The 23925-nt window shown below is 41.3% G+C and overlaps 1 protein-coding gene across 4 annotated transcripts in view; it reads left to right on the forward strand.

Moving 5' to 3' along the window:
• Positions 1 to 23925, forward strand: part of LOC132781758 (ankyrin repeat and fibronectin type-III domain-containing protein 1-like) — a 343353-nt gene that overhangs the window by 195808 nt on the left and 123620 nt on the right. For all 4 annotated transcript variants that reach the window (XM_060786193.2, XM_060786191.2, XM_060786190.2 and 1 more), the window contains one exon: positions 9217 to 9257. In XM_060786193.2, coding sequence (XP_060642176.2) covers positions 9217 to 9257 — 41 coding nt within the window. The remainder of the gene's footprint in view (positions 1 to 9216; positions 9258 to 23925) is intronic.

The raw sequence follows: 23925 nt of genomic DNA on the forward strand, positions 1-23925 counted from the left end.
GTTTGTTGGTGATGTTCTCAGGGTCTGGCCGTATATGTCCTGAGACTCTGATTGTTGACCCTGAGCACATAATATCACAGTTACAGCATTTCTAGCATTGCACAAATGCCAGAGTTCAACAAACAATCCAGACCTTGGGGAGATGATATCTATGTCAACATAGAGTAATAATCAGGCCCATTATTACTGTATTGGGACCTGCCTACCTGCGTGCCCGCATCTCCGTATGTGAACCCACACGTTCCCTCTGTTCATCTGGAGAGGCCCTGCTCGCGATCCCACCTGCGTCACAAGCGCGCTTGGTGGGGACAAGGGACAGGGCCTTCTCTGTGGTGGCCCCCCGACTCTGGAACACCCTCCCCTAGGACATCAGACAAGCCCCAACGTTGGCAGTTTTTAGGAAGAGCTTGAAGACTTGGCTGTTCCAGTGTGCCTTTCCAGAATAGGAAACTCCCAGCATCATGTCCCAGACGCACTGTATTAGAGATTTAAGATTGCCACACATTGCACCTACCCTAGAATCCTTCCATCTTACCTGTCATGTCCAGCACTTTTAACTGTACCCATTACATTTGGTCCGGCCCTAGTTTTTAAATGTCTCACGGTGTATTGTTTTGTTGTTTTACTGTTACTGCTTTAATGTTTTTTGGTTTGCCTGTGAGTTAGATAATGTATTTGGTATGCTGTTGTTTTATTGAGGGCCTTGGCCTTTGTAAGCCGCATCGAGTCCTTTGAGAGATGTTAGCGGGGTACAAATAAAGTTAATAATAATAATCTTTTATTCTTATTTCTCGCCAACACAATAATGGAATAGGCTTATATTGGTTTCCTGAAGTTTATTCTTATTCCTTTTCATATTCGGAGATGTAATTCTTAACAGGTTTCGAAAATATGTATGTACTTAGGGTGAAAGTCTTTTGTAAGGAAGAAAACTCCTAATATTGGCATTGGATTGGACAAATTCATATTCTGCTGCTTGCACGAAAGCAGAATTGTGCTTGGTCATATTTGTGACATGTATAACAACATCCAGCCAAATGTTACACAGTTGTGCATTCCCCACACACGGAAGTGAGGAACAGAAACACAATCTTGGTGGAAACTGCCAGGCATAATGTTTTTTGCAATGTCATTTCTATAGGGACATCCAATCTGTTTATATTACTCCTATTGTACAGAAAATCCCAAGCAGAAATGAGGAATATTATTTCTAACACCTCATAGAAGATAGGGATCCATCGATCACTTATGGAGTAGCTAAGTTTTGTGCGGCAGCTATAAAAATAAGGAAGCAGATTGTGGATGATTTTAGCAGATAAAGTTTCAACTTACTCATTTTGTTGCCATGGACTTTCTGCTTTTAATGTGATTTTTTGGTTTAATGTTGACGCTTTTTAAAAAAAAAACTTTCTTTTTTAATGTTGCAAAGTTTCAAAGTTTTATACTCATGGTCTGTAACCATACATAATAATAAAATTCATTCAATCTGCTTGGCATCCATACATTATTAAATTGTATTGGATATTTGGGAACAAGTGTTGAACAGATAATAATAATAATAATAATAATAATAATAATACTTTATTTGTATTATGCCCCACCCTCCTGGGAGGGGACCCAGGGCGGATTCCAACATACAACAGCAAACATGCAGTCCCTTTGTAAAACAAACAAATACTGACATAAACTACCAGAAAAACCCCACATATGAAAATAACATTAAAACGTAACATCAAATTAAAGCCTAACATCATTAAATTAAACCTAACATCAATAAATTAAACTTCACATAGTCAGACAAAATTATGTCTTAACATAAAGTCTAAACAAAACATCCACGTTAATTTACAACAGATAGTTATTCTTCTTGCCATTATCCACTCATTTAATGTACTTGGTAGCTTCAAAATGTGTTTCTGAAATATTGCATAGCTGAGTTATTGACAAGTCATTTCCATTTTCCTGTCACGTGACAGAAGGCAGTGACAGTAACAAGCATCTTGAAAGAACAAGATTATATTGATTTGGGAATTCATGGAACATGAATCAACATGATCCTGGACAAATGACCAATTCTATATTAACGAACAGACTGCATTAAAATGTATATTTGCACCCTCCATTCATGACCTTTGAATCTCTCTACACTTGGAAATGTAATATGTTGTATTTCTTGTTTTGCCCACCATTTTACTCTTACTGTATCCTTTTTCTTTTATTATGTTGGCCGTAGAACATAATAAAGATATATAGATTAATATACTTGATTGGTACAGTAGCACAGATACACTAAAACAGATTAGTGTTAATCATAACAGAATCAAGCAGATGCCTCCTTTTAAAAGCCTCATTAATAGATCTAAAATAAAATTTGTGAGGAAAGTATAGACGAAGGTGTGAAGATGGAAAAGATACTGAGAACAATTGGTGCACGGTTGCTATGCATGTAAATCCAAAGCATGAATCCAGAAAACAGCCATCTGGGAAACTGCAGTGCTCATATTTAGCTTACTACACTTCAGTTCTCTGCATACATGTGGAGCTTGTTGCCAAACGATGCCTAATTAATCCGAACAAATTTTACAAGATTGAAGAAAAAGTGCTGCGAATATGCATTTTTGGTCACAAAATGCAGTTTTCCAAGCCATGTCTCAAAGTGATTTGATATGTTTTGATAGTTTTGATTCGACTCCTAGCCAAACAATGTGCTGCCACCTATTATAACTCACTTTTTATGCTTTTTTTTTTTTTGTATTTGTCACTCTTTGGAAACAAACTCCACGAATGTTCTGTAAAGAGCCATCGTCATCATAGAAGATCCAGCCTATAAAGCAGAGGCAGACAAAGCCCCTTGGCCCACACATCTCCCCTCTGGGCCACAGCATCAGGGATGGAAGTGTTTCTGCTGCTGGCACGAACTAGCCATTTTTCTGTTTTCCTGGGATGGATAGGAACCAAAGAGACCCAAATAGCCATGTTCTTGTGGCAGTTTCCTCAACACCTTTTCAGTTCAGAAACACTCGTTTTGTATGACACTGCTAGGTAAGTCTAGAGCCTCTAAACCACATGCAGCCCTGGAATGAGTGTAAAGATATCAAAAATAAATAGGGTAAGCCCAAAGAGCTCAGTGTTAGGGGACCTATTGCAAACTTAGTAAAAAAAAATATCACAGTGGGCTTAAGTATGGTCCTTGACAAGTTGTGTCATGAGTACAATCTAACTGTAGAATACAGTGTCAGACAGTATTGAAGTCTCTTCTTTAGCTCACAATGAAGAGGTGCATTTCAGGAAGGCCAAATCCTGTGCCCCAAAAGGACCATTTCTCTCCTGGTCCCATTCCACCAGAGTCATTATGGAGGGGAAAAGGGTGAAATGGGTAACTGCAGCCTGTTGGTCCAGCAAACTCCCAGGACAACTGACCGATAAGCTGTCACATGGCCTTCTGGTTTGGCCCTGCTGCTTGCGGTTGGATCCATAGAATCCTAGATATGGAAGAGACCAGAAGAACCATCCAGTCAAACCCCAGTCTGCCTTCCAGGAAAAATGGCATACCAAGAAGTTCATGCCAATTCACCGGTGGCTTATTTTGCCACCAAGCTTTGGTCCTCCCTCTCCCATTGTTTAATTTGCACATAATGAGATGGCCGAATCCTCATGTGAGGTTGGCCATGTTTGCAGCGGCTGTCAATCACAGCTGTGCAAACAAGCATTTTGAAACCCTTCCCACAGCTCCACAGTATAGTAACTCTTTAAGCTTCCTCAATCTCAGGAGCCTGGGCTTTCACTCTTCAGCCTCCTTTGCCCACAATTCCACTTGGCCCTGGCTTAAGGGGGTCTCTCTCTCTCTCTGTCTGTCTCTCTCTCTTTGTGCGGATGCCAAGGATGGAGACATTCCTGCTCTATTGATTAGTATTCAGCCTCACCGCTTCCCACTGCCTTGGAGTCAGTTTGTGGCCATTGCCTGGCAACCACTGTTTAAAAGTACAACACCAGCTCCGGAGTGCAAGCATGCGGCTAGTAGGCAGCAACTCCCAACTTCTCCTGGAAGGGGGAGAAGATTCAGAAGGAGGAGCATGGTGAGATGAGACACGAGTGGAAGAGAGCGACAGGTTAGTTGCACAGTGAATTGAGTAATTTTAGCTAAGGGACGGTTAGTCTGCTGCACATCTCTTCTTTGGCTTCTCCCACTCTGCAGGATGTGTCATGGGGACACAGCCAATAAGGGTCTGGAAGGAGTTTTGTGGCTTGAAGAATGTGCATTGATTTTGCTAGTGATTGGGTTTGGTCCTGGCATAGATTTGTGTCTTGACTTTTCCCATTGCATTTGCTGTATCTAATAACACAAGGTAGTTTTCCCAAGAACAGCTGGGACAGAGGCTGGGTATCTGTTTCTTCAGAAACTCTTCTTAGCGACTTCATTCCATGTGATAAGTAATTGGAGATTATTGTTTTTCCCTTAAGCTTCTCAATGCCCTGTTTGGAAATTAAACAAATTATTTTCCTGTCCCCATCATACCTTTTCCTTCGTTCTGCTTTCTTTACCAATTATCATCCATTTGCCTTCCCATTCCATGGGAGACGTATTTCTCCTCCCACTGTCTCCTCCCCCATTTTTTTTAACTTGAAAAAATCCGCTGTGTTTGTTCTCGCCAAAGTACTTTTAACGCAAGATCATTAAATGAGATTTCTTCTATTCTATATTATTCCATATTACAGTTTCTCTTTGTAAGTCCCGATACCTCTCAATTCAAAAGTTAACTCTATTGAATTTACATTGATAGCAAAAAGATATAAATTACCATTATTTAGTCCCAAAAAGATTATGGTGGAAGAAAGTAATCCATCCTGCTCATCTTGGCTCCTTCTTCCAGAACGATGTCATCGTTATCTTTACAAGCGTGCAGTGGGGAATTCCCATCACATATTAAATTTGACATTTTTAGCCACCTCTACGTGGGGAATTTAAAATGAGGTTGATTGCCGATCAACTTAGGAATTGTTAGGGAAAAACCGCACTGTAGAAACAACGAAATACCTGGAACCCACGGTACGAGTTTGAGTCGTGTGATGGGCTCTGTCGGTAGCCATTTCTTAAATGTGTAAAAACGCTAATTTTACTTCATGTGATGAAGTCCTAGGTTTCATTCTCAGCTTCAGAATAGAATATATCCCATAGAAGAGAGCAAGGAGATCTCCTAGAAAGTTTATCAGAAAAGTAAGTTTTACCTCCCACTAGCTGTTTCAGCCTTTCCTTTGGGAGGTACTGGTAAGATGTATATGGAAATGATGCCCTGTCTCAGAGCTTTCCAACCATTTCATCTTGGTGACATGCTTTGTAGACAAGCATCATTTTGCAACACAGTCATTCAGTTTTACTAGCAAACCACCGGTCAAACCAACCCCTTGTAAGAGATACAGAAACAGCCAAAAAGAAAGAAAAGATGAACAAACTGCACTTTGGCTAGATTTGCGCATAAGAATATATCTCAAGCCCTATCTACACTGCCGTATAATCCAGTTTCTGAATCTAGATTATCTGCTTTGAACACGATTATATGACAGTGTAGACTCATATCATTCAGTTCAAAGCAGACAATGTGGATTCAGAAACTGGATTATATGGCGGTGTACATCAAGCCTCAATCTCACAGGCTGATGGCTGATCTGATTGCAGTGGTATTTATAATTAATTGATCACAGTCACGGGCTGCTGGTCTCTGTTTTTTCATGACTTGAAGAATGTGTATTGATTAGCTCATGATTTGGTAAAGGCTGGTTCTAGCAGCCGTGTTTGCTTTTATAGTTCTAATTTCCCGGTTTTTCTGCTCGGCCTGCTTTTGCAGCTCTCTCAGAAATGTCTGGTGTGTCATTTATGAAAGGCAGAGCCTTGCTTGACCATTAGTGTCCTCTTTACCAAATGCAACCGAGTCAATAGTAGTGATACAAGCTGGCCTTCCAGTCCCAAACCTTGGCTATTTTGATATTACCAATGTGAGACTGGGTTTCTAGTATATGTCACAAATAATTCATGAATATTATTATTATTATTATTATTATTATTATTAACTTTATTTGTACCCCGCTAGCATCTCCCGAAGGACTCGATGCGGCTTACAAAGGCCTAGGCCTCAAAACACAACATAACAATACACAACCTAAAGCAAATTAAAAACAGTTAAAGCAATATTAAACAACAAGCAATAAACAATACAACAGGACACAATAAAACTGGGCCGGGCCTGAGTAATGGGTACAGATTAAAAGTGCTGATGTGACAGGTGATACGTAAGGATTATGAGGTAAGTGCAGTGTGCCAGCAATCTTAATTTCTAGTAAAGTGCTTCTGGGACTTGTTATTGGAGGATTCCTATTCTGGAAAGACACATCGGAACAGCCAGGTCTTCAAGTTCTTTCTAAAGACTGCCAACGTAGGGGCCTGTCTCAGATCTTTGGGGAGGGTAATCCAGAGTCGGGGGGCCACCACAGAAAAGGCCCTGTCTCGGGTCCCCACCAAACGCGCCTGCGACGCAGGCAGAATCGCGAGCAGGGCCTCTCCGGATGAACGAAGTGAGCGTGTGGGTTCATACACCGAGATGCGGTCACACAGGTAGGATGGTCCCAAACCGTTTAGGGCTTTGTAGGTAAGCACCTGCACCTTAAATTGGGCTCGGAAAATAAGCGGCAGCCAGTGGATCTCCTTGAACAGGAGGGTTGACCTCTCTCTGTAAGGAGCACCAGTCAACATCCTGGCCGCTGCCCGTTGGACCAGCTGAAATTTCCGAGCCGTTTTCAAGGGCAGCCCCACGTAGAGCGCATTACAGTAGTCCAATCCAGAGGTGACCAAGGCATGGACCACCCCGGCCAGATCAGCCTTTGTGAGGTACGGTCGCAGTTGGCGCACGAGTCTCAATTGTGCAAAAGCCCTCCCGGACACCGCCGACGCCTGAGCCTCAAGTGTAAGCGATGAATCCAAGAGGACTCCCAAACTGCGGACCTGTGGCTTCAGGGGGAGTGTAACCCCGTCCAGCACAGGTTGCCACCCTATACCCCAATCAGGTTTGTGATCGACCTGGAGGACCTCTGTCTTGTCGGGATTGATCTTCAGCTTCTTCCTCCTCATCCAGATAGACACAGCGGCAGGGCACTCGTCCAGCACCCGAGAGGCCTCCTTGGAGTTGGGTGGAAATGAGTGATAGAGTTGTGAGTCATCTGCATAGAAGTGGCACCTAACTCCAAAACTCTGGATGACCTCTCCCAGCGGTTTCATGTAGATGTTAAAGAGCATGGGAGACAAGATAGAGCCTCAGAATTAACTGAGACCAGACACTTGTCCAAAAAGCAATGTTCTTCCCATGGTTTGGCCTTTTGCTTCAGCATTAAATCTAGACATGGGCAGTGTCACCTCTGAACAGCAGAGGATCAATGTATACACCTGTCTTGAACTAAATTGGACTGTTAAATAGGGTTGGCTCAGGCTGGATCTGCACTGCAAAATAACGATAGTTTGAACAACATTATCTGGTCAGTGTAGACTCATATAATGCAGTTCAGGCTGCATTCTATGGGTCTACACTGATCATATACCGTATGTACTTGGATCTCATGTGCCACTGTATCCAATGCGCACTTTAATTTTCAAAACCCTGAAACCAAAAGAAGTATTTGCTGCCGAATGTAATGCACATTGGGGAAAAGTGCATTCTATAATTTGGCCAAAAAGATGTGGATTTTTTTTTCGTGTCAGGAGAGACTTGAGAAACTGCAAGTCGCTTCTAGTGTGAGAGAATTGGCCGTCTGCAAGGACGTTGCCCAGGGGATGCACGGATGTTTGACCTGTCGGTCTTCCGTCCTGCTGGCACAGGGGTTTAACCCTTTGCACCACCGGCTGCCAGCTTAGGATTCTTTATTTAAAAACAAAAGTGTTAGAATATCAAATCTTCCAGTGATGGAAAAGAAACCGTAGGGCGCATCTCTGCTGGCCAGTGAATTCATTTTAACTGCCCTGAAATAATGTAGTTTTACAAGATTTTGAGCTTTCTCTGCCAAAGAATACTTGTGGCTCACCAAACTACAAATCCCAGGATTGCAAAACATAGAACCCTGGTCATTAAATTACAGGTGAGGTCCTTCAGATAGGAGCTCCAGGGACTCTACATGGATATGAATGAATGAAAGCCTCAAAACTTTAAAATCAGAGGGTTTAAAATATATATTAAGATCAAGATCAGTGATTCAAAGTATTAAACATGGATATGTGTGTCATATTGCAATTCTATTAATTGCTAACAACCGTAATCACAGGTTATGACATTCCCCTTTTGCTTTGGCTCAGTACTAAGATGGGGCCCCCGTGGCACAGAGGGTTAAACCCTAGTGCTGGCAGGACTGCTGACCAATAGGTCAATGGTTCAAATCCAGGGAGAGCAGGTTGAGCTCCCTCTGTCAGCTCCGCCTCCCCATGTGGGGACATGAGAGAAGCCTCCCACAAGGATGGTAAGACATCAAACATCCGGGCATCCCCAGGGTAACGTCCTTGCAGACAGCCAATTTTCTCATATCAGAAGCAACTTGCGGTTTCTCAAGTCGCTCCTAACATGAAAAAATAGTACTAATACACAACTTATTTTGGCAAGATAAGATAAAGTTTTCTGCTTGATATTAAGTCTAGTCAAATCCAACTCTGGGAAGTGGTGCTCATTTCAATTTCTAAGCTGAAAAGCCAGCGTTGTCCGTATATGACTCCATGTGGCTGGCATGACTGCATGGAAGGCCACCAGTTAGCCAAAAAAGGTGAACATTCAATTCAAGTAAATAGGATAATACGGTTCAAATGGCATTACCTGGCAATGAAGATTTAGACAATGCATTGTTTCTACTGCCCATAGTTCTATGGTGTCTTGAACTGGAGTATTTCCTAGCTTCCTTTCCCCAAAATTCCTTTTCACTAGAAATAATGTCTATATGCTTCGCCTTTATTTGGACCGTCTCCTGGTTTGTGTGGAAAAGTCACTCTTTTGGACATATGTTGCTCCTTTTAGTCACTGACAAGCTTTAGATTCTCAATAGGACTTTGCAAAGTTGAAAACCTTAAGGTCTTCAGACCCAGCCATGTGTACTATGTGCTGCATTGTGGTGCTATTGTTGCTTTGTGTTGCTTGTACCTAAGGGGAAAGGGAAGGTTAATGGCATTTTTTTTGGTTTTTTTTTGTTTTACAGAGTCTTGGATCGTCAGACAAGAAGGAGTTCTACCCTGCAAAGTAAGTCTTAAGTTTAATTTCAGAGACATTCTTTGAGAAAAGTCAATATGCAAGTACTTTATAGTCTTGGATGATCAGCGTCCCCTGTTGCTTCACTGCATGCCATTATTCTCTTTGTGCTACCTTAGATATTAAACAAAAAACAAACCAAGTTTGACCCCAAAAGTTTTATGGTGAAAGACCAATGGTGACTGACCTGTACAGCTGTCCCTCCAAAATGTATACCTCGTAGACTGAGGATGAGGGTCCTCCAAGTGTAGTGACTTGGCGGTGAGTCTGTAGGTGGCTGTGGAGCCCTATTCTTGATCTGCATGTTCTCCCACAGTGAGGACATCGGCTTCCAGGTGGAAGATGGCCCCGGTCAGGGTTGGTCTGACGCGCCTTCCTCTTTGCACGTTTCTCCCTTTTGCCCTCCATTCGTGTCTCTTTGAATTTCACAGCGCTGTTGGTCACAGCCAACCTCCAGTTAGAGAGCTCAAGGGCCAGGGTTTTCCAATTCTCAGTGTCTATGCCACAGTTTTTAAGGTTCGCTTTAAGCCCATCTTTAAATATCTTTTCCTGTTCACCAACGTTATGTTTCCCGTTCTTGAGTTGGGAGTATAGTAACTGCTTTGGGAGATGGTGATCAGGCATTCAGACAATGTGGCCAGTCCAGTGGAGTTGATGGCGTAGGAGCATCACTTCAATGCTGGTGGTCTTTGCTTCTTCCAGCACGCTGACATTTGTTCACCTGTCTTCCCAAGAGATTTGCAGGATTTTTCAGAGGCAACGTTAATGGAATCCTTCCAGGAGTTGAATGTGATTTTTTTTTTGTCGTGTCAGGAGTGACTTGAGAAACTGCAAGTCGCTTCTGGTGTGAGAGAATTGGCCATCTGCAAGGACGTTGCCCAGGGGACACCCGGATGATTTGATGTTTTTTATCATCCTTGAGAGGCTTCTCTCATGTCCCTGCATGAGGAGCTGATAGAGGGAGCTCATCCGCCTCTCCCCAGATTCGAACCTGCGACCTGTCAGTCTTCAGTCCTGCTGGCACAGGGTTTTAACCCACTGCTCCACTGGGGGCTCCATTGAATGTGATGTCTGTAGACAGTCCATGTTTCACAGGTGTATAGCAGGGTTGGGAGGACAATAGCTTTATAAACAATCATCCTGGTATTCCTACAGGTGTCCTGATCCGATTTTGAGGATCCAAAGTGTATGCACTCTTATTAAGAGCTTATACTTTGGGCCTTTTCTCAATTCATTTTGCAAAAAAGTATATATTCACCTTTAACCGATTATAGATTCTAGTAGAAGAGAAATGTAGTGAAATTGTAAGGAAGTTTTTAATTGAGCTTTGCTGCTCTGTGCTTTGACAATGTGAGAATGGTTGGTTAACAATAAACACCTTACATAAAATTGTAAATTATGTTAATATAATACCTATTCTTCAATATGAAGATGTTTACTAAGCCTTCGAATAATTGCCATAGCTACTCTTAACTGTCAAAGAATGTATACATTTTGGAGGCATCCTGTATATATGGCATCCACATGGCAAGTATAGGCCTTCTCTTTTCAAAGGTACTGAGTAATGCTGGATGGGACAGTTACACTGCGTTCTTTTTCATCCTTGTTCCTTTAACATCATGCTGGGTTTCCCCTTACTTTTGAACATTGCCTAATATGTCCAGTTCTGGGCACCACAACCGAGGGGTACAATGAGCTGGGATATGTGCAACAAAGGGCTCTCAGGGTGAACAACAGTCTGGAGGCCAAGGTGTCTTACCTTTTGGATGTTGTGCCGGTGTCTTGTCTGGGTGGAATGTGTCCCTGTTTGGCCCACTCCTTTTCAGGAGTGAAAGGCTAATACAGCAGAACCTCCACTTAAGAGCATCCCAGCTTAAGAGCATTTTGAATTAAGAGCCATCACTCGGTCTGGATTTTGCTTTGACATACGAACAATGTTTTGCATTATGAGCAAGTGTCAGAGAGAATGCAGGGCTTGAGGGCTCATATCCTTGTCTGCTTTGGGAGATTGCGGTCTGTCCGCTTTGCTCTTGTCCGCTTCGACGAACTTTGGGTTAGCTGATTCTGTGTTGTTTTTATTCCTGGTCTGTTTGGCTTCATGAAGAGAGAGGAGAGAAAGAGTGGGAAGGAAGGAAGGAGGGAGGGAAAGAGACGGAAAGGAGGATCTGTTTGGCTTCATGAAGAGAGACAAGGAGAGAAAGAGAGAGGCGGGGGAGGGGGGGAGAGACTGGAAGGAGGACAGGAGGAAGAAGAAAAGGAGGTTTCTGCCTCTTCTTCACTTTGCACTTCCTTGCCACAGCTTTGTGCTTCTTCTACCATTTTAAAGTTGATCTTTCTTTTTTATTGCTCTATCTGAATGTGCATTTAGACATTATTTGTTATTTATAAAATACATTTTCTGCTTTAAAAACACATAACAAAAATGGGGGGGGGGATTTTCGGGGCTCCGGAACAGATTAATTGCATTTCAATGGGGAAATTTGTTTTGAGATAACAGCATTTTGAGTTAAGAGCTTGGTCACGGAATGAATTAATCTCTTAACTCAAGGTATCACTGTACATCTGCTTAGGTCCCTCTTTTCCTTGTATTATTGTACACAGTGAAGCAGTCCTGGTATAAAACCAGCATCAGTTGATCCTACATCACATTACTTGGAAAACCTGCACCTTTGGCTTTTCCCCTCTTCATTCACTCAACTGCCTTTGCATCGCAGGCATCGCAGACAAAAGGAACTAGGCAAAGATATTCCTCTCTATCTGACAGAAATGGCCAGTGACTGGACAATCCTTCCCTCTAGCTGTGATGTATCTGCCATAATTTTGAAACAGAGTTTTCTATGCACCAAATTAACTTTGATATTTGTACACTGAAGTGACGATGCTTATTTTGGGAAAGTGTAAATACACATGAGGATAGAAAGAAGTTGACATCGAGTTACATTTGTGTCTGTTCTCCCTGTTCAATTCTCCTTTTCTGGGTCTTCATGGAAGATGTAAACTTACGAGAGAAATTGGTACTATCGTCGTTTGGCAGCACAGGTATATTGCCGTGTTAATTGTAATAAGGCCCTTATTCTGTTCCACTTTTTTATTGTGCCAGAAGTGACTTGAGATAACTGCAAGTCCCTTCTGGTGTGAGAGAGTTGGCCGTCTTCAAGGACATTGGCCAGGGGATGTCCGGATGTGTTATCAACCTGTGGAAGGCTTCTCTCATGGCCCCGCATGGGAAGCTGGGGCTGACAAATGGAAGCTCACCCCATCTCGCAGATTCGAACCACCGACCTTCAGGTCAGCAGTGTAGGGTTTAACCTATTGTGTCACTGCAGCTCCTCTGCTCCACTGAAGAGCTGTTCTAGGGCAAACAGTTCAGATCCACCAAAGTATCCGTTCCCCTTACGCCCCATGGTCATGCTAACTAGTTCCTGTCACTTTATCCTGAAATGCTTTGTGCTTATGCTATGGTTTCCAAATTTAGCATTATTCATATGCTTGCTTCAGGGCACTTGGTAATTGCTAGATTGGGGGAAAGAAGTGTGAACTGCCAGCAAAATTGCCGAATTCTCTATCCTTCAACGGTATGGTTCACTCAGGAGGTTAAGGTACATTGTCTTGACTAATATGTTCTGCATTACTCAGCCCTAGCGTTTCTGGTGTCAGGTACAGTCTCCTTGATGGGAGGGTTGCAAAGATGTGTGACAATATCTAAACTAAAATCACTAGAAGTCACGGACGTGCTTCTGCAGAATTGCTCAGCTTCTGGCAGAATTGGGTCTTTTCTATTAATATCAGACAGATACATATCAGTAGCTTCCATTTTAGGTGTATATGCTTCTCGAGATACATATGCAGTTTTTCCTGTGAAACTGTCTTCAACTAATGTATGCAAGGATTTTATGTATTGCAGTCTTCAACTTTTCAGATAACGGACCAACCTTCGAACTCAACTTGTTGCAACACAATAACTTCTTGTCCCCATTTCCCCAAGTTTTGACCGCATATGTCTACTTACTGCTTTTCTGCAAGGTCTTTCTCATGTCTGACCATTGTCCTATCTGTCTGTCTGTCTGTCTGTCTGTCTGTCTGTCTGTATATATCTTCATGCTTCTTTCCTCTTTCTTTTGTTTTAAAAGCACCTCCATTTTGCAAAGTTGAGATACCTACCAAATGTTTTTGGGCATCTACTAAATAGATGCCCAGAAAGATCTATTAGTTTAATTATTGCTTAAACCAGTGATGGGCAACCTTTTGAGCATGGTGTGTCAAAATTCACCAAAAAACCCGAGCATAATTCAGGTGGTGTATCACTTCAAGAAAAAAACCCATAATTTCGCAATATTTAGTTTAAATAACAAAAAAATATAAAATTGGAATTCCCACTTTCTCTCTTATCATGTTGTTCTACCTCTCTTTATGTAAATAATATCCTTTTTGGAGTGTTTAATAAAAATATAGTTTAAAAAACCCCAAAAATATTATTTATTTTTAATTTAATTTAAATGTATTTCTAGCATTTAATATGCTGTTTAATGTATTTCTTTTTTTTCTTTTTTTAAAAATATGTTTATTTAGAATATAGTGCTCTAAGGAGAGCTGATAGGAAAGAGGTGTATTAGTGCAATAAGACAATACGAACGAACATACAAACAGACAGACAAACATACCACTGAATACAATACGACTACATGTCAATAACAACACTTACCAACACCAACAATTATTCCCCCAGTGAATTTTAAAATACTTCCAGATTTTGCTGGTCAGTTACCGGGGAATAAACTATACTTTAATCTTTTCTGTTGCCTATATTGGTATTAGTGTAGTCGCCAGTTTCCTTTTACTATACCTTCAAGTTTCCTTAATGCATAGTATTAATATGTACCTCGTTATATAGCCCTTTTATATATCCTAAAAAGCCCTCCCAGTTGGTCCTAGGGGGTTTTGCTATGCTCTGTGACATTTTTTGGGTGAGGATGTCCATATTCATGATGTCCCATATTTTCAGTAACCATTGCTCTACAGTCGGTGTCTCCTTGGATTTCCATATTCTAGCTACCACTATTCTCGCCGCAGTGGTGAAGTAAAAAAAAAGTTTTTCTGAGTTCTTGTCCTTGATGGAGTCAATTATTCCTAGCAACATTACCTCCTGTTTAAGTTCTATTTTTTCCTTTAAAATGATCTCAGTTATTTTTTTGACTTCACGCCAGAAGGACTTTACCTTTTTACATTTCCACCACATGTGGATATAGTTACCTTTTTGTTTTTCTCATCTCCAACAGACATCTCTAATTCTACCTCTGCTAAACTTAGATATTTTCTCGGGCGTGAGGTACCATCTATAAAAAGACTTAAACCAATTCTCTTTCATCTCCGCTGCGTAAGTATATTTTATTTTATTGCACCACACTTCCTCCCATTCTGTCATATGTATTGATCTTCCTACATCTCTTGACCATTGTATCATGACTCCTTTCACCTGTTCCGTCTCCGTGGACCATATTAGCAATTGTTGGTATACTTTTTTAATTGCTTTCTTTTCTGATTTCATTATCTTGTCCCAGAATGTTTCTTGGGTTTGAAATCCTCTCTTCGCATCTATCTTGAAGTTTTCTGATATTTGGTGGTATTGAAACCAAGAAATAGATTGATCTAGTTGTTTGAGTTCTTCCTGGGATTTCAGCTTGATCTCATGTGCATTTATCTTTAATAACTGGGCATACGTTAGCCAGCGATCTCTAGGTAATTCTCTCAAGTGGAGTGCTTCGTTAGGTGCAAACCAAAGAGGGGTCTTGCTATACAGCCTGTCTTTGTATCTGTTCTATATTTGCAGGATGGCAGCTCTGGTTGGGTGATTCTTAAACTGTTTTTCTTTCTCCGCCTTCCCCCTCCACAAGTATCCGTGCCAGCCTTGTGACAGATCAAATCCCTCTAAGCTCAGTATTTTCCTTTTGCTCAGCGTCATCCAATCTCTCGCCCATCGCAGGACTGCTGCCTCGTAGTAGAGTTGCATGTCGGGAAGGGCTAAGCCCCCTCTTTTCTTGTCATCGGTCAGATTCTTATGATTTATTCTCTGTTTTTTATCCCTCCAAATAAATTTAGAGATCTCTTTTTGCCATTTACCAATTAATGTTTTAGATTTTAGGATTGGTAGCGTCTGAAATAAGAATAAGACGTCCGAAAGGATGTTCATTTTAACAGAGGCAATCCTGCCTAACAAAGAGAGATTTAAGCAGTTCCATGAGTTCATTTTCCTCTTTATTTCTTTCCATTTCTTTTCGTAGTTGTTCTTGATCAAGTGTGCGTTATTCGCTGCTATGGTTATCCCTAGATATTTAACTTCCTTTACTATTTTGATTCCGGATGTTTCCTGTAGTTTTATTTTCTCTTCATTCTTTATATTTTTGGTGATTATTTTTGTCTTGTTTTTGTTTATTCTAAATCCTGAGACTTCTCCAAAATTTCCTATTTCTGATAGCCACATGTTTATGTTCTCTAGTGGGTCTTCCACAAAGCAAACCAGGTCATCCGCGAAAGCTCTAGTTTTATAGATGTGATTCTTGACCTTAAGCCCTTTCAATTCCTTGTTTGTGGATATTTTCTGCAGAAGAACTTCCAATGCTAGAATGAAGAGTATTGGGGAAAGTGGACACCCCTGCCTGGTCCCTTTCTGGATTACTATGTGTTCTGATTGCTGGCCATTAATTGTTATTGTTGCCATTTGGTAGGTATAAATAGCTCTGATTGCATTTAGGTATTGATGACCTATATCCATTTCTCTTAGTAGATCTATTGTGAAATTCCAGTTGACATTGTCGAATGCCTTTTCGGCATCCAAAAATATCAAGGCCGCTTTTTTCTGATTATTCTTTTCGTAATAGTCGATCACATTGATTACAGTTCTGATGTTGTCGCTCAGCTGCCGTCCTGGAAGAAATCCCACCTGATCCTCTTGTATTCTTGAAGATGCGAATTCTGTTAGTCTTGAGGCTAATATTGATGTAAATATCTTGTAGTCAGTTTGTAGTAGTGATATTGGGCGATAATTGTTTAATGTATTTCTGATAATAATAATGCAATAATAATAAAGTAACATTGCAAAATAATATTTTGATATTAAATTTACCATTTCATTTAAGGCATATATATATATATATATATATATATATATATATAATTTTTAAGGCATATATTAAAAAATATTTAAAATGCATTAAATTAAAATGCATTAAATTAAATGTCAAATTAAAATTCAATTTACCATTTCATTTAAGGCATTCTGAAATATTTGAGTAATATAGCAAAGTAATATTTTTTATCATTTAATTTAATTTAAGTATGTAACTCCTTAATATTTAAGAAACAATGCAAAATAATATTCGCTTACTTAATAATTAAATAAACTAATATTATTTTGCAATGTTACCTAAATATTAATAATAATTCAATATTTCTGCAATGTTTCCTAAATATTCAGGAGTTACATATTTAAATAAAATAAAATAAAATGATAAATAATACTTTGCTATATTACTCAAATATTTCAGAATGCATTAAATGAAATGGTAAATTGAATTTTAATTTGACATTTAATTTAATGCATTTTTAATATTTGAATAATATAGCAAAGTAATATTATTTATCATTCAGTTTAAATATGAAACTCCTTAATATTTAGGTAACATTGCAAAATAATATTCATTTATTTAATAACTAAATAAACCAATATTATTTTGCAATGTTTCCTAAATATTAAGAAGTTACATATTTATATTAAACTAGCTGCCCCTGCCATGCATTGCTGTGGCCCAGTCTGTGTATATGTGTATTGTGTCTGTATATGTGTGTATATATGTGTATATGTGTATATATGTATTTGTGTATATGTGTATATATGTGGTTTTGTGCATGCGTTGTAATGGATTTTTTTTTTTGGCTTTTTAAGTCTCTTCTGCTGTGTTTTTTGTGTTTTTATGAGTGATGGTCACAGGTTGGCCTGTGAGGTGGCACAGTTTGGTGGTATGGAAAATTAAATAATGAGAAAGTCTGCTTAATAACAATAACAACAGCAATAATTGTATTAGTAATAATAGAATCCTAGGGTAGGAAGGGATCTCCAAGGTCCATCCAATCCTGCCCCATAATCAAAGCACTCCTGACAGATGGACATTCACTCTCTGCTTAACAACAACAACAACAACAACAACAACAACAATAGTAATAGAATTCTAGGGTAGTAAAACACCTCTAAGGTCTGTCCAATCACAACAACAACAATAATAATAGTAATAGAATTCTAGGGTATTAAAACACCTCTAAGGTCCATCCAATCCTGCCCCACAATAAAAGCACTCCTGAGAGATGGACATTCACTCTCTGCTTAACAACAACAACAACAATTGAATTCTAGGGTAGGAAGGGACCTCCAAGGGCCATCTACTACAGCCCTTTCTGCTATAAAGGACAAACACAATCAAAGCACTCCTGATAGATGGTCATTCAGCCTCTGATTAAGAAGAAGAGGAGGAGGAGGAGGAGGAGACATCTGGGATTTCCTGGGATTTATAGTTTACTTTCAATCAAACAGCAGTCAGGACTCAGCTGCCGGGGGGGGGGGGGGGGCTTCGTTCTACCTCCTCACACGCTGCCTTTTTGCACCATTTTCAGTGCTGTGTGTGCAGCCTGCGGGGAAAGTGGGGGGGGGGGGGTGTGGAGCTCCCTGGCTCAAGAACCAGGGGAGCAGCCTCACATAACCAGGAAGAAAGGAACTGCACGTGGCTGAAGAGGTGGCCCCAGGAACGTTTGAAATGGCCGGGGCCTTCTTTCCAGGCATGGCCTTTCCCGCCCAGAGCTTTTACTTGAATGAAGATTGGGCAGGGCTTCGGCCTGATTTTGCGAGCAGGAGGGAAGAGGCCCCTTTCCACGCATGCGCAGAATTGATTCAATGGAGGGTTACTGCAGCCTGGGTTTCTCTCTATGGAATAAGTTACTTTCTTTCCTATTTATTTTTTAAAATGGAATAAAATAAATAAATAATATCTGGTGGGCACGTGTCAGTAGAAATGGCTACGCATGTCAGTACTGACACGCATGTCATAGGTTCGCCATCACGGGCTTAAACGGGCTTACTCTGTGTCTTTGGGGTCTTAGGCCTCATGCATAGGAGATTTTGCTCCAAAACCTTGGACATCTAACTAAATTACTAGAAAAGACTAGGCTGATTGCTTTAATCTCTGCACAAAGTTGCATTTGGGAATTTCCAATGGCTTTATTCTTTTCCATACTGCCTATATCTGAGATATGCGTATGTAACATGGAACATCAAGTGATGGAATTTATCAGACCTCGAGCTGTTTGGACCGAAGCAAACTGAGAATCTAAACAATGTCATTGTCATTGTGCCATCTTAACTGTAGCAGTAAGATATATTTCAGCCCGGAGGTTTCTCCCTATCGAGGAAACAGTTTAATCAAATCCGTATATGCCTTTGTTTTGGTGTAATTTTCTGCATCTTTTAATGTGCTGAGATTGCAGCAGGAGACTTTTGACTGCTTTGGTTGCTATAGAGACAATGATCTTTCCCTCCACTTTGTACAAAATTTTTGTTTGGCAATTTTAGTTTTCAATCCAATTGAAGATCTGCTAGGTCAAGACGCCCATTGCGAGAAGAAGAAGAAGCAACGAGAGAAAACCCTGTTGCACAGAAAACGGAGGTATGCATAGAGAGGGAGAATTGAACGCGGGTGTTTGGCTGGTCGACATGAGGCTCCCTTCTTTTCCAGCCAGGCTCCCTCTGCCAGCCCGAAAGGGACCACCCTGGAGAAGAAGAACGGCAACAGAAAAGTCATTCTCCGCAGCCATTCAGCTCTTCGCCCCTCTTCAAGTCAGGGGTCATTGGTGGTGCTGGTTAATGATTGGTCACTGCCAGTTTCATGAATGGCTGACGATGAATGGGACAAAATAGAAGTGCATGTCTTGCAAAACGCTCAGCGGGCCAAAAAGAAAAGGTCCTTGGTATCTTTTAGCAGGATTTCTATATCCTCAAGCTGAATCTGTTGAAAGCCAAAGCTCTGTCCACCATGTTTTTGTGAGCGGGACAGTCCCAAGAACTAAAATCTCACACTTATCACTCATTGTGTGGTGATGCCTACAAAAAAATCTGGACACTGAGCTGTAACTATGTCAAAGTCAGCCAGCATTGTGTTTGTCTTTCACAGAGAGATCAGGCTAATTATTGCAATGAACAGGACGTTAATTCCCCCTTTATATGGAATTAATGAAAGGTGTTGAAGACGTCCCTAAATTAGGGCTTCTTACACTTTCCAACTTGAGATGCCTTTTGGCCTGAGAAACTTTTGTATGACCCTGGCTCATACAAATAGGTATATAAATAAAGAAAATTACTGATACCAAGTCAGCATTTGAGAGTTTTGCTAAATAGGGTTTTTTCATGTCAGGAGGGAGTCGAGAAACTGCAAGTCGCTTCTGGTGTGAGAGAATTGGCCATCTGCAAAAGTGTTGCCCAGGGGATGCCCAGATATTTGATGCTTTTACCATCCTGTGGGAAGCTTCTCTCATCTTCACATGGGGAGCTGGAGCTGACAGAGGGAGCTCACCTGCTCTCCCTGGATTTGAACCACTGACCTATTGGTCAGCAGTCCTGCTGGCACAAGGGTTTAACCCATTGCACCACCGGGGGCTCCTGCTAAACAGGCTGATTTTCCTATTTGTGAAGTACAGTTGAATCTTCTTTTGAAGAGTCCACTGTAAACATTGCTCAACGGTTTGGGGTCAGGATTCACAGTTTGAGAAGCTGTGCCCTAAGCAAGGCCTCCTGCTTCCCTGCAGCCTCCCCATCTTTTTCTTCCATTTTACAATCTCTATTTAGCCGGGTCAATGAACATGAAATGTAATGTTCACAACTGTCTAGCTCAGTTCTCTATTTTCTGTTTAGCATTAAGAAATGTTCAAATACATAGCACTGCAGTATCCTCAAGGGTACAGTCAGGGCCCAACAGAGACAGCGATGCCTTGTGAATTGCAAGGAACAGAACCTGGGTGGAGACTGCAAGTGGGCTTTTCTTGAGACTAGATGCAAAATGAGTGTACAAACACTACTGTTCTGTGACTACAAGAAGGTTTGAGATCCATATATGTATTCCACAAAATGCAAAGTGTCCAATTCTGGGCATTTCATGTTCCTTGATTGGTGTTTGGGCAATGCTGCGTTTGGTGGTCCCTATGTAAACTTGTCCACAGCTGCATGGTACATGGTAGACTCCTGCAGAAGTGAGAGGATCCCTCTTGTCCTTTGCTGAACGTAGCATTTGTTGGATTTTCTTGGTGGGTCTGTAGATAGTTTGTATGTTGTGTTTCCTCATCAGCTTCCCTATGCGGTCAGTGGTTCCCTTGATGTATGGCAAGAACACTTTTCCTCGGGGTGGATCTTCGTCTTGACTCGCGTGGCTTGTTCTCAGTCTTGCAGCTCTTCTGATGTCTGAGGCGGAGTATCCATTGGCCTGTAGAGCCCAGTTGAGGTGGTTCAGCTCATCTTGGAGGAGGTGGGGTTCGCAGATTCTTTTTGCACGGTCTGCCAAGGCTTTAATTGTGCTTCTTTTTTGACTTGGGTGATGGTTGGAGTTTTTATGTAGATATCTGTCTGTGTGTAAACGGTGTGACCCAATTGTTGATCTAGTTTGCAGATGACTAGGACATCTAGAAAAGGCAGTCTTCCTTCATTTTCTTTTTCCATGGTGAACTGGATTTTTGGGTGGATGCTGTTAAGATGGTCCAGGAACCTGTTTAGTTCTTCTTCTCCATGGCTCCAAATGATGAAAGTATCATCCACATATCTGAACCATATAGTAGGCTTTTTTGTTGCTGTTTCCAGGGCTTGTTTTTCAAAGTGTTCCATGTAGAATGACCGGGCTGAGAGGGCTCCCCATAGCTACTCCATCTTTCTGTTCGTAGAACTCATTGTCCCACTGAAAGTAGCTGGTGGTGAGGCAATGGTGAGACAGAACTGTGATGTCTTCTGGGAACCTCTGGTTGATTAGTGCAATGGTGTCTGATACCGGGACCATAGTAAGTAGAGACACCACATCGAAGCTGATCAGTTTGTCGTCAGTATTTAGCTTGAGATTGCTGATTTTTTTCTATGAAGTGGGCTGAGTCCTTGATGTAGTGTGTTGTGAGCCCAATATGGCTTTGTAACTGTACAGCAAGAAATTTTGCTAAGTCGTATGTGGAGGATCCAATGGCACTCACAATGGGTCTGAGTGGGGTGGAGTCCTTATGGATTTTTGGGAGTCCATAAAGCCTAGGTGGAAGGGCTTCCGATTTACATAGCTGTTGTCATATGTCGAAGTTGATTGAGGAGTTCTTAATCAGAGTGTTGGTTTTCCTGGTTATTTTGGAAGTTGGGTCTTGTTTAAGTTTTCTGTATATAGTAGGATCCAGGAGTTTTCTGATCTTCTCCTTGTATTGTTCTGTATCCATGATTACTGTGGCATTCCCCTTGTCTGCTGGGAGAATGATGATATCAGGGTCTGAGTTGACAGACAACTATCTCAATAGTACTTTATACTAAATAGCTCAAAATCTCAAAATGCTATCTATAACTCAACTAAGACTCAATTGCCTTTCTTAATAACTCAATTTGGTTCAATTCTTTCCTTTACTCAATTGTACTTACAATGATTTTTTTAGAGCTCTCTGACTGGCCTTAGAGCACATCTGAGGCTTTTCTCTAAAACCAAAGGAGGCAGGGGAGATTCCAAAATGGAGATCTCAAACCCTAGGAAAAAAGGCGGACTCCTAACCCAAAGAGATACTTTCTAAACCAATAGCTGCAAAAAGGCCTGCAGGCTGGCTTTCCAGCCTCTGATGGTGTTAACTTTCAGGGTGCAGCTGAAATTGTAGCAACCCTGGGGAAATGCAAAAGAATGCTAACCCATGCAGCTAAACGGCAATGTAAACAATGCTCCTGGAAGACGGAACAGTTGCAATATGTGATCACAGCAACTAGATTACTATATGCACAGAAATAGAAGAACTCAGCAGCAGCAGCAATAGAAGATTGGGTGATAAAAACATTGGACTTGGCTGAGATGGATAAAGTAATCTGCTTGTTAAAAGAAGGAACATGGGGGTGGGTGGCATTGAATGACAGTAAACCTTTTATTGACTGTTTGCACGAAGAAGAAAGGGGTTTGCCAATTTTGAAGATTTGAAGACTAATTTGAAAATGATTTTTTGCTCAAGAAAAGAGTCAATTCTAAGAAACCTGGAGAGTTATGCTTATGTTCTTCTTTGCAGCAGAATGAAGAGAGATCATTTGGAAGTCAACTACTTTTCTTTTTTTCCTGTTCTCTCATTCTTCTTTTCTTTCTGTTTTTTTCCCCCCTTTTTCTTGGCAGTTTTTGTGTGTGATTCTGTTCTATGCTTCTTGCAATTCCCTTTTCAAACTTTTAATGTGGCTCTTGAAATCTTTCAATACAAGAAGGGCTCGAGGGAGAGGTGAAAGGCAGGGAAGCGGGGGGGGGGGGGGGGGAGAGAGAGAAATACGGAGCACTCAATATTGGTACATCAGAGCCAAGCAGAAGCCCACGTCCCGGCCAGGCATCTGACGGTCCTTTTGGATTCCTCCAGCACAGAAGGGGCTTTTTCAGGGCCAGTCTCCGCAGACACTGCTGCTTTAACAGGCGTAATTCCACTCCCCCCAAATTCATCAATCAGCTCTCGGTAAGGCTCTGAAAGGGCCAGTTTATTAAACAAACACACTTAGTGTAAAAAGTTTATTCCAGTTAATTAGGACTTCATTGCAATGGAAACAAATTATCCAGGGGTTGGGTGCCAAGTCAAACATGAAGGGCGGGAGAGCGAGGAGAGGGTCCCCTATAGCGAGGAGGCAAAACAACCACCACCTTAAGCAACGTTATTGATGTCCTTTTAATGTATTTATTTGGTGTAAGCTGTAAGCCAATTTATGGACTGATGCTGCTTCGGAGTTCTTCGAAGGTAGTCTCTTCCCCAGCATCAGGTCATATTGGCTCTCTGGAAGAGTTGAAGGCAAGGCTTTGTTTCACACACATATGCTGAGGCTCTTCATTTGACTTGACCATCCTGTACTGGCTCACCGACAGTGAATGTACCATGACAGATAACAGTGTTCAGAATTGAGCCTCCCTTTGGAAAGCTCAAATGCAAATTATTACATCAAATGTGAATTGAGAACAGGAAGGTGATGGACAGTATATTGTGGCAATTAAACCCAGTCTAGGGAGAACAGGCTTTAAACCCATACTTGGGGTGCATCTACACCAGTGGTTCCCAACCTGTGGACCATGGCCCAGCAGTGGGCCACGAGAATGAAATTCTGGTCTGCGAACCTCCTTCCTCTTTATTTTATTTTATTTTATTTCCACTCATTTCTGCAAAGCTAACCAGCCCCACCTCTTTTGGTACTAATGTTGGAAAGTGGTCCCTGGTCAAAGTGGTCCCTGGTCAAGTGGTTCCTGTTCAAGTGGGACCTGGTCAAGCGGACCCTGTTCAAGTGGGCCCTGGTCAAAACAAAAGTTGGAAACCACTGATCTACACTGTAGAAGTAACGCAGTTTGACATAACTTGTACTGCCAGGGCTCGGTGCCATGAAATATTGGAATTT

Source organism: Anolis sagrei, chromosome X (assembly GCF_037176765.1).
Source record: "Anolis sagrei isolate rAnoSag1 chromosome X, rAnoSag1.mat, whole genome shotgun sequence".
Lineage (NCBI taxonomy): Eukaryota > Metazoa > Chordata > Lepidosauria > Squamata > Dactyloidae > Anolis > Anolis sagrei.